General features: G+C 35.0%; 2 protein-coding genes across 2 annotated transcripts; both read left to right on the plus strand.

Moving 5' to 3' along the window:
• Nucleotides 1-1389: 1389 nt before the first annotated feature.
• LOC108678512 lies at nt 1390-3500 on the plus strand (the record flags this gene model as incomplete). Its single annotated transcript, XM_018166963.1, is given in 2 exon segments — nt 1390-1644; nt 2071-3500. Coding segments are annotated over 2 exon segments (829 nt in total), but the record flags the coding sequence as incomplete, so codon positions are not given.
• A 2919-nt stretch (nt 3501-6419) lies between these two features.
• Nucleotides 6420-10430, plus strand: LOC108678503. The gene is made up of 2 exons (XM_018166950.2): nt 6420-6715; nt 10298-10430. Exons 1-2 carry the CDS (start codon nt 6491-6493, stop codon nt 10394-10396), a joined length of 324 nt encoding a protein of 107 aa, XP_018022439.1. The 5' UTR covers nt 6420-6490; the 3' UTR covers nt 10397-10430.
• Nucleotides 10431-11866: the final 1436 nt, after the last annotated feature.

Consider the following 11866-nt stretch of genomic DNA (forward strand, 5'->3'; position numbering starts at 1 on the left):
AATGAATAAAAAACTCACAAATGAAGATAAGATAAAAAAAATTAAAAGCTGAAAAGTCACCGTTTGGTAGTTAGGAATGTATTTTCTAAATTTCGTTCAAATCTGTTCAATAGTTTGAGAGAAATTCATTGATCACTGCAAATTTCAGCCTGTTTTGCAATATACGTGTAACTCACAAATGAAGGTAAAATTAAAAAAAACTAGAAGCTAAGCATCACTGTTAGGTTCTGATGAATACATGTTCCAAGTTTCATAGAGCTGCGTTCATTAGCTTGGGAGATATTACTTGATAACTGAATTTGGAGATCGGTTGTGAGGCTGGCCATAAATTGGCCTGCAACGTCCTAGGTTTCTAGTGCTGAAACAGTTAAAACAGCTGAAAAATATATTGGTTCACTAAATGGGGTTCTATTTGTGAAATACACATTTGTGTTTAACCTTTATCTTTTAAAATTGCAGTGTACTATATTTCAAGAAAGAGGCCTATGTCTGTGGGGGTGCTAGAAGTTCACTAGGGAGCCAAAGGGGGCGCCAGCCTGAAAAAGTTTAGGAACCACTGCATTAAACAATTTACATGTGTTAGCTAGCTTTTATAAGAAGGGTTGGTTGAGATTGTATTGACATTTTAGGTATTTAGAAAGATTTTACACCCTAATATCAGTATTTTAATTAAAATATTTAATTTCAATCTTTAAATATGTGAATTTATATCTAGAAAAAAAAAACAATTACAATTATAAAACTATATAGAAAATAATTAAATGCAGTGATTGGAAATAAAATGTTTGAATGGTGTACATGTTTATTTCAAACAGTGTTAGCTTTTCTCATAACATAAGTCTCGTTTCAAGTATGTTCACTTGCTTGATAATGAATATTGATATATTCGAAACGTCGCATTCTATTAAAATGTCATTCGGTAATCTGCTTTTGATCTCCAAGCTCCAGCTAGAAATTTCGTTCGGCTTATCGAAAAAAACAATAAGAAAATCGTAAATAAAAAGTACGCTCTGGTCTTCAATCAAACCTGTATATATATATATATACCTATGTTCTAGATACATCAAATGTATTTTATACTGCACATTATTGTTCCATAGATCAATTGCATTTTGCAAATTGAGATTAAAAATTCTCATCGTAAATATGATATTTTTATTTGTGGAAAAAATTTGTCCCCCAGTTTTGTTGACAAATTGGAATAGTGGAATCATGTTTACATTAGCTTTGTCTGTACTGGATGTTCAATAGAGTCATTCTGTGTGGATTGTTGATTTTCAGGTAATGATGTAATGTAATCAGGTAACAATGTAGGTAATTAATTTGGTAACGATGTAATGAAATTCTAAATTTGGCCATTAACATTGTATTTTCTTCTGCATAAAACAGATATGATTGTGAGGACTCACAGGAGGAAAGCCTCCGCTGTGCCAAGCATCCGTTCATGTTCATCATCAAAGCTGCCAGAAACATGAAGATCCTGCCATCACCTAGCTACCAGTCAGGCCCTTACTATCAGGACTTGGAGATTGTCTCTGTTGCCAATGAAACTGTCAAGTTCAGTTTTTCAATGCAGTGCCTGAACTCGTGCACACAAGTGTGCTCTGACCGTATCATCCAATTCAAGCACTTGGATAACACATGGTGAGTATGAGATCTAGTGGCAATGATATCTTACTTGCCGTTATAAACCATGTTTAATAAGGTAAAAAATGCTTTTACTCTGTTGCTTGTTACTTAAAGACTTTGATCATGGATAAATGGTAACACTGAACTAACTTAGGAGCATAAAAGCATTTGTTGTCATCAGTGAGGTTCGAGTTCCAAAATGAAGTCTTCAAAACGTTATTATGGCAGCTGTTTGAACTAAGTTACAACGCAGATTCCTTCTACAACTAGCCTGATAGAGAATGAATTTGAAACAATTGGTGCTGTTATTAAAGCTAAAAATTAACATATTGTCAGTATTTTCTGAAATTGAATTGGTCAACATTACTATACTAATTTTATCTACATCAAGACCAATCATTATGTTGAATTCATTGCCCTGATATTCTGTTTTTATTCTAGGAATGCATTGGAGACATCAGACTGGAAGATTCGTGTGTGTCGGATCCCCAAACGCGACCACGAATTGTGGTTCAAGTCTCTGGACCGCGAGACCGGCAAGAAGAGCCGCCCGCTCTACGGAGGCATGGCAGCAGCCAAGCGTGTGAAATTAGAGGATGGAAACCCCAGCGGCACGTGGGAAGCTCCAGCTGTGATCCAAATGAGCCCTCAAAAAATCAAGAGAGAGATCATAGCAAGCTCCCCAATGAAGGCCATGAGGCTTTCTTGCTTCGATGATCCGGTGATCTTTACCATAAGCGACCTTCAGCAAAATCCTCTATTGCCGGAAAAACAAGAAATGGTCGCTGAAGAGCCACCTCTTGCGTCATTGGTAGCTCCGCCTGTTAGGCAATATGAAGTTTCGCTTCCTGCTAAGTTTGATGCTGTTCAGCAGTTTGAAGGTCCTCTTGTTGCACCGGAGGTTCAGCCATATCGCTTTCTGGGGGAAATGAACAATGAACAAGATTTTGTGCTCATCAAGCAAATTATTGCTCGCATGAAAGGACGAGTCCTAGAATTCAAACCCTCAAATTAAATTAACTAAATTCCTTCTGTTACTGCACCACCGTCATTTCTTTGGCTTAGACTGAATTTTTAATTGGATGCATATGTGAAATAAGGAATGTGATATTATGGGGATAATTATTCAAATGAAACTTGCATCTATAGATTTGGTAGCGTCAATAATTTAGAAGATTCTGATTATATTGTTTAGTTTCTGAAGCCTATGGGTACAGCCTTATTCCTATTAAACAAAAGCAATTGGCTCAACTAATTTGCTGTAGTTTGAGGTCTTTAATATGCATGCTTTCTGTTTTATCATTCTTATATCGTGCTTAGTATTCGCAACCTGCGTCTGCATCTTGCTATTTTACTACGTATAACATTTTATTAGCAATAAGTTTGATTTATATCTATTATGCACTCATTTAATCATATTCTAATAAGCCTAATTAACCTAAAAGCAATTCATGCTTAGGCCGACTGAATCATCGCCATATTTTGAGACTGTATCTTTAATGCCAGTCTCGGTATCACACTTGCGCTGTGGCATTGGCATGCTATGGGTCATCTCACTGACTATCGCTATTTGTTACGTATGTCAAAATGTTGTTTCATGATTGATGCTAAAGCAAATTTCACACTTTTTATTGCCCATTTTTGTTGATTCTTTGGCTAGTGGCGTTCCGGAAGGTTTTATTGTTCTGTTGATTATATTTTTATTTTGTTACAAGCAGAGTTTTATGTTATTTCTTTATTTTTGTTTAGACGCAAGCACCTCTTTATTCGGGGAAAAAATGTAATTCCTGTTAATGTAACAGGTCTGTATACCTTGTTCTGCCTGGTATTTCCACGCTCACTTGTGTTCTGAATTAAATTTTAAAATTCGATTACATTTGCTGGACAAAAACCCTGCATCGAGTAGAAGTCGAGATCAACCCCAATAACATGGTTATTATAACCTTGAAAATTACATTTAATTCTATAGACTTTTACTGCACAATGTTTTCCGCCACCGCCCTTACCGAATCGTATTTGCCTGTATTATGACATTACATTGCATCTCAGGAGAGGGGGGTGTGCAGGACCCCTAGTAGGGAAATCCTACTTCCTTGCAGTATCACTGAAATGGGCTTCCCACAACAATAATATATTAACAACGTTTCAAATGTAGCAACATTCATTTTCAAGTTAAGAGAAGCATTGAATAGTGAAATTTGGTTGGACATAAGTACATAATAAACGTAAATAGGATACAACACAAAAATTTTGAGCCAGAATGTCCTTACGCAAACAATCTCAAATTTTATTTAGACAAATCCGGTAGCTTGGAGATCGATGTCTGGGGTCCAATTCAAAATTAAGATGGTTCCAGCAATACTAGTTTGAGAAATACTTAATGAAAGACCAGTATGATGCTTCTGGAGATACCAATTGATTAGTTCATGGCACAAAACTGTAGTTTTAACGTAGCACAGAGTGACGATCACCGCTCGGAACAGCTTATCAATGAATCTGCAAAACTTGTTTGTCCAGTTTTGGACATTGACTTGTTCCCACAGCTGTACTAAGGGCTCCACACTGCACCAGAAATGAATCATATGAGATTACCTTTATTATTATTGAAGATTGTAGGAAAGAATATTTAGCAGTGAAATTAAAGAAATAATTGGTAATAAATTTATAATTTCTCACACAATTTCCCAAAAGCTCTTTTTCTTTTATATTTCCTATAGAATGGCACCAGGACTTGTCACTTAGCCTTGGCATAAATTCCTTCCAGCCGTACACATTTTTTACAATGCCAATGCTATGATTCCATTGCTGCTGCAAACACTTCTCTAGGAGGCAATGGCAAAGTGGAAAATTTGGCAGGCTGCTGAAGTCACCCATGAATTGAGCAAAAGTGCCTGTGAATCTGGCCAAGTTTACCCCTTCCTATGGCCTTTTTCCTAATTCTACATGGAAAAATATAAAAGGCTATTTTTACCTAAAATTTTCAAACATCCCTTGTGAAGAGATTGTTTTTGCCCTCAATTTTTGGAATCTTCTGTCAAATATGCCAAATTGGTCTAGGAGTCTGTTATGACTTGAACAAAAATCCATCATGTACAATTTAGTACAAAAGTCATCATGTGTGAGATTTTGCTTGCATATACTTTGTAGAAGAATAAGGAATATTATTTATAATCAACTGATTTTTTGAAAAAAATTTTAGCTTTGAATGTCAAAACTAGAATAAATTGGGAACAGGGCATGATGGCAACTAGACTCCTGTGTCTCAGAATAACTTTCTCAAAATGAACTGGGACAAACGGGATGTGACGAGAAATTACTGGGACAAAAATAACAGGACAGAGTGTAAAATTTGTCCCTTATTAAATGTATGAACCAGGACAAGACATTAGTCCCGGACTTTGAAACCTGTGTCCGGCAATCATGAAACAATATGATACAGGAAGAAATGAAACAAGAATTCATGCAAGGTGATAAGACATACCTTGAATTTTTTAGACAAAACAAGATGTTCTGAGCAGGCAGATTTAAGAATAACAAGTATGTTAGCTTCTAATTGTTAATGAGCAGTTGCTGGTCATTTGAAGATGTGGGCAGATTTGGCAATGTATGGCTGAATATTGAGTGAATAATGTTGCTGTCTAGCCTTTGATTGTGACTTATGCGAGAATCATGCAAGTTCAGCATGCGTTCCATACAAGTGAAGTTGTGCATTGCAAGTTAGTGACACATTGTCACTAACTAAGTCAGACAATTAGAAGACAGTGGAATGATTTTCTTTTCTCTAGTCATGTAAGATGCCATGAGTATAAGTCTATCAAGTCAACCGATGTCATCAGCAAGTATGGCCTTCTCCAGAACCTCTAAAACTACAAAATGTCACATAGCAGGTGCAGGTGTTGCACCACTCATCACAAGATACCCGAGTCCAAATGGAAATAAATCCATTGCAAGGGCTGTCACTCAAGACCCTGTTGCTGGACAATCTAGTGCTCCAACTGATGGATCTTAACTAGCAGAAACTTGATTAAATTATAGACTTTACCATTGAAGATTTTTCTTACTCCTCATCATGAAAAGATATATTTAATGTGCATTACAGTACAACATTGCAAATGAAAAAAAATATATATGCTATTTTCATTATAATTTTTATTTGCCTATTCAAGAATATGTGTCATCTTGAAAATTATGATACAGTATGTAGCAAAAACCATCTAAATAGCCAAGCCCACGCTCGGAATTATCAATTGATGCGTCTCAAGTTATTGTATGTGTCTGTAAACTAAAAACAAAATCACATCCCGTCATTAAGAGGTTTGTCTCGTGTCCCATTATGAAAGATATAAATTCTGAGAAATTTTAAACCTCATATTTTAGCCAAGACATCTCATCTCATGATGGTATTGTCCCAGGATTTCCACTGACTGCTGAAAATTGTCCCAGTTTTTATTGCAAACCGGGACAAAGCTTCTTGTCTCATCTTGTCTTGTCCCGATGCGAGAAAAGTAATCAAAGGCAGGAGTCTAATGGCATTTGAGCTGGATTGGATGGTATTTTTTAACCCACCAGAGGCATATTTTGTGTAGAAACTTTCATCTCAATAGTCAATCAAGTTATTAAGCATTTGTAACATTGTGGAAATACATTTATATTTCCACAATTTTTGAATTTACATAATGTTTTTGCTTTTACTTTTTTTATCTGGACTGACTATTCTAATCAATTACAATGAAGATGTCATTGCCTGTAGAAAATTAACATTTATCTAAAATTTTAGGTTATAATGTAAATTCTTGAATGATATAGATTTGTACCTTTTTTTATTTCAAACTTCTGTTTGCCATTTTCTCAGTGGACAACAATGGAGTCTATGGACTGCAAGCAAGATCTATGTACTGGGAGTTATATAGCTCCAATGGATCCTGCGATGGAAGAGGTCTTTCAAGGTGACCACCTGGCTTCAGGCAACAAGGAATTCAACTTGGATGAGTTATTGGAATTTCTCAAGAGCCCTACTCGAAGGGAAAAGAGCACCTTTGCTGTGATTGAATCTAACAAGGATCGGGGAAAGCCATATTTTGTGGAGGTAAGGAGAACTCAAACTAAGTTATTATTATGCCATAATGCTAAGATTATTTCTCATTGTCTATGCATAGATTGAAAATTATTTATTTTATTTTATTGTGTGAAATTCACTTTGCAGATGTATGAGATCTCTTAGTTTTTAAATGTTGCAGGGAGGTATTCAATGTTGTTAATAATTCAAAAGCCAAATAAAAAGATGGATTCCTAACAGTAAACACCCTTTATAGCCATCCCTGTCACCTGGTGTTTCTTTTTATGTTTGGATTCTTAATTTTAATCATGTACAATATTCAATGTTCAAAAATTTATTATCTAAAATAAGCATCAACATAACACCCCATCAGCAGCAGAGCCTTTATAAATATTTTTAAAAATTAGTATGTAAATTAGTTATTATTTACTCCTGGATAAATTGATGCATCAATTTTAAAACTTCAAAATCAATGAGCTTCATAAAATCTGGAAGTAAATGACACGTGTATATATTTCTCATCAAAGACTTCAATTGATATTGCTGGGCTCAGTTCATTTTCAAGGATTATCCTAGCAATGGTTAAAGTACTAATTTCTCGTATGGGTATTGTATACCTTTTTGAGCTTAACCCTTTCACGGGTAAGTTACCATATATGATCACTTGAAATCGCGTCACAAAAAGCCTCACCACGGCTTCCTGTTTGTTTTTGAGGCATCCTTATAATGCCTCAGTCAATCACTAATTATCTGACCATCGTTCTATCTATAGCATCACCAACTGCAAAGTCCACAAATTGAAATATGAGCATTTAAATGAAGTTTTTGACTCGGACAATGGAACTGACGCTCTTTCCGCATTTTCTTCAAAAAGTGGAAGTATCAATATATGTATTTATTTATTTTGGCAACTTGATTAAATTTAATTAAATTAAATTTTTACGTTTCTAATTTTTCATTTGCATAAACTGAATTTTAATTTAAAAAAAAAATTTTGTGTACTGATTGCATTTATTGAATTCTTCAAGTGCGCTTTAAACCTTCAATAGGCAAAATTCGCAAAAATTCATAGAAATAAATATATTGTATAATGCTTCTTACTTTCTTGAAATGGTTTCTGAAATTTTAATTTCTGGATATTTCAATGCTTGCCCGCTAAAGGGTTACTGGAAACATGCTCGGGCAAAACAATCATAAACAAATAAACACAATTCTTTTGCAAAGAAATTGAGATGTAGAACACTCACCTCAATAATAATCATCAACATACAAGTACCAATCTGAAAACCCAAGGAGATTGATACACAGAACACTGACATCAATAAATAGATTATATTTAATATGAATTTCTTGATTTAACCTGCATCATGTCCAATCTGAACTTTAGGAGTAACGGTACCTATTTATATTCCTCCCAGTGCATTCTTGGTTACAATTAATCTACAACAATAATAGTAAAAGCCTGTAACACAAGGAATGACTTACTATGATTACTACATATACCTATAAATATTGTTGTTGTTGTTGTTTTCCTTGATGCTAAATCACTGCTTCTTCAAGAGAGAGAAGTTGATTTTAATTGAGCAGTGAAAACAAAATCAACAAATTCAAAGTACCAGTATTAATCTCCTATGCTGTCATGTCATACAAAGTATTTTTTTTTATTTTGCATTTAACCCTTTAGCGGGCAAGCATTGAAATATCCAGAAATTAAAATTTCAGTAACCATTTCAAGAAAGTAAGAAGTATTATACAATTTATTTATTTCTATGAATTTTTGCAAATTTTGCCTATTGAAGGTTTAAATGGCACTTGAAGAATTCAATAAATGCAATCAGTACACAAAATTTTTCTTTATAATTAAAATTCAGTTTATGCAAATGAAAAATTAGAAACATAAAAATTTAATATAATTAAATTTAATCAAGTTGCCAAAATGAATAACTATATATATTGATACTTCCACCTTTTGAAGAAAATGCGGAAAGAGCGTCAATTCCTTTGTCCGAGTCAAAACCTTCATTTAAATGCTCATATTTCAATTTGTGGACTTTGCAGCTGATGATGCTATAGATAGAACGATGGTCAGATAATTAGTGATTGACTGAGGCATTATAAGGATGCCTCAAAAACAAACAGAAAGCCGTGGTGAGACTTTTTGTGACGCGATTTCAAGTGATCATATATGGTAACTTACCCGTAAAAGTGTTAATGATATTTAAAATAAGTGTTCATAGAAGAGTTTTATTATTTGAATTTGAATTCATCCAATCCAGCTGCTCATTATTGTTTGGCAGTCATGTGTTCTGTTATTCTCTCTTGTTGAGAGGACTACCTATCTAAAGAATCCACTGTTAGTGCAAAAATACTACCTACTCACTACGGTATGTTGTATTCATGTTTCAGCAAGAAAAGATCAACATAACATATGGAAAAAATGTATTTCAATATCTATTTGTACAAGTTCTTTTAATTACCCCAATTAACAGTAATTGTATTCTTTATGGTCAAGTTCAAACTGCAACAATTTCTCTGTTTTTGACCCAATCGGTCATTGGGTTGATTGAGAATCAAATGCATTTGTCCCATAAAAACTTAAGGTTAGGTACTGGAATGAGTCAGTCAAAAAGCATTATAAGCAATCAAAAGAAAACAAATTCTGAGGAACAAACCCTTCTGCCATGAATTTTAAGTCTGTTGCTAACTAATCAGCTAAACCTTACTTTATAAAACTGCTTTCAAGCCTAGTTATATGATGCAAGCCATTTCAATCTAGTCTAACCTTTGCACCCAGCCTTTGTTAGCATTATTAAAAAGCATCTTAATGTCCTGTATTAGTCTTTCATTTCTCATGGGTACTGAATTTTTTAAAAACTTTTCCTCAAGAAACTTTTTCTTTAGTGTATGCTAGGCTGCCGATAAGTTTGCAAAAATCCTAGTTAACCACTGTTGCTATTTCTTAAAGAGTTCAAGAACCATTAGTAATAAAATTGAATGTTGTTTATGATTGATGGAAATTCATGAAAAAATGTGATTAAAAATCCACAATAGTCTGGACTCCTTGCAGATAGTCTCCAGTGCAACTCTAGCTGAATTGCCAACAATGTCTAGACAGCTAGTAGCCTAGTAGTAGGTACTATTAGGATGGATCATCCATAACCATTATTAAGCATGGTGATTAAAACTATAACAATGGTTTATTAATACCATACCAGAATAAGAAGTATGAATCAGTCATGTGAAATGTTCTTTTTCGAGCTCCAGCCAAATGTCCATTAAGGCTGCGGACTTAACAGTGGTGAGCAGTGGAGGTGACTGCTGGTGTGTTAAAACAAGAGGTTTCAGACTGGCTCAAATAGGTCTTAATTAGGCGTGAACAGGCCCATGATGTACTGCCTTTAAAATAAACTACCTACAGCAACACATAAAATCCATCCAAAGTCCTGCCCTTACTATTTAGAAAGGATATATGCACAAAATGATTAGACTTGCTTGAAAGACAACATCACATAATTTTGGTTTTCTGTAATTTCTTGATTCAAAATAGTTGTTAAGAATTTTTACAGCTGTCAAAAATTGAGGTACTATTATATTTACATTTAACAACTTCAGAGAGACCCTAATATGATCACAAGCAAACCTGAGACCCAGATCCCTGTGGAGCTGATGGGTGGTCAAGCTGGGGATCGTATTCGCATCAGCTTAATGTGAGTCAAGTATTTCATGTATGAATTGCAAAGTTGCTTTAGACATAGCCTACACTGGGACTGATATTTATTCCTAAATTATATATATGATTATGACACAGGCATGTGGATGTGTGTTTATACTAGTGACTCGATATTTTTCCAAGTTGAGGCTTAACAGATGAGGAACATTGATCTCTAGTGATTTAGGCATCAATCATTTTGTACAACAATAATACTTTATCCTCCAAGAGCTCTTGAAATATTCTCATTGCCATAAAATTATCTCTAAAATTTGCGCCTCAGGTAGCAATAGAGATGGTTCCATTGCAATTAATGATACCTGTGCCTATTGAGAGCTGTTGAAATACTGACATTTCAATAACTCCTATTGATGCTTAATCCTGTAAGGGGAATTTTTACTGTGCTTCACAAAGTCTTTTGAGTATGTTTACTGAATTGGCTTTCTTCCTTAGCTTGTTATGAGCATTACACCATCAAAATTTAGGGAAAGTTGGGAATATTCAAATGAGAAAGCTGTACCTATAAAATATATATATATATATATTAGTGTAGTTAGGCAGAAGTTCTTCATTTATACAGGTTTGATTGAAGACCAGAGCGTACTTTTTATTTATTTAGAGATGTGCGAACTTGAAAACCATGTGTTGTTGGATGCACAAATTAAACCTGACCTTTACTGTCGATACGTCGACGACATCTTCGTCATCGTTCGAGAAGAAGTTCACATGATGGAGCTGCGCGCGGCTTTAGAGCGCAATTCCGTTTTGACATTCACTTACGAATTTGGACAAAATCACACGTTGCCTTTTCTGGACGTCCTGGTGCAAGACGATAATAATTCGTTCGTCACTAAAGTTTATCGGAAACCTACAGACGTTGGAAAGGTCCTGAACCAAGAAAGCGAATGTCCCCAGCGCTACAAAATCAGCACAATACGCGCCTTCATACATCGAGCGATCAAGACCTGTACCTCTGCTCGAGACTTGAAAACTGAACTCCAAACCTGCAAACAAATTCTTGTCAACAACGGTTATGCAAACAAAACGATTGACAAAGAAATTTCGAATATCAGAGCACGTCAAAACCTGTCTCTTATACACATCTAGATGTGTATAAGAGACAGCTTGAACCAAGTGAAGCGTGAGCTTTGGATTTTGTCATCCTCCTGAAATCCGTTTTTGGCAGGAAGTTGCCGAAGGTCAGATCCCTCTTAAATGCTAGGAATTTCACGTTTTTTTTGGAAATAATATTGTCCGAATGTTATGCTCGACAAGGCATCACGTAAGCGGATCACGGGATTATTGCACACGAGTTTTTTCTTCTCTTGTGGGTTGTCCAGTATTCCTCTTTGCATGACAAACTCGAGCAACGACATGCTGTAAAGCCGCCATCCAACTGTGTCATAACCGAATTTGAATTTTACCGTCAAAACGTTTAACCTCGTGGGTGGTTGCTATGCGAGGTTACTTTG

This window comes from Hyalella azteca, unplaced genomic scaffold, assembly GCF_000764305.2.
Source record: "Hyalella azteca isolate HAZT.00-mixed unplaced genomic scaffold, Hazt_2.0.2 contig1881, whole genome shotgun sequence".
NCBI classification, from domain to species: domain Eukaryota; kingdom Metazoa; phylum Arthropoda; class Malacostraca; order Amphipoda; family Hyalellidae; genus Hyalella; species Hyalella azteca.

Coding starts and splice junctions, on each gene's coding strand:
- LOC108678503 (XM_018166950.2), top strand. CDS start 6,491: ATGGAGTCTATGGACTGCAAGCAAGATCTATGTACTGGGAGTTATATA. Junction 6,716..10,297: donor GAAAGCCATATTTTGTGGAG/GTAAGGAGAACT, acceptor TAACAACTTCAG/AGAGACCCTAATATGATCAC.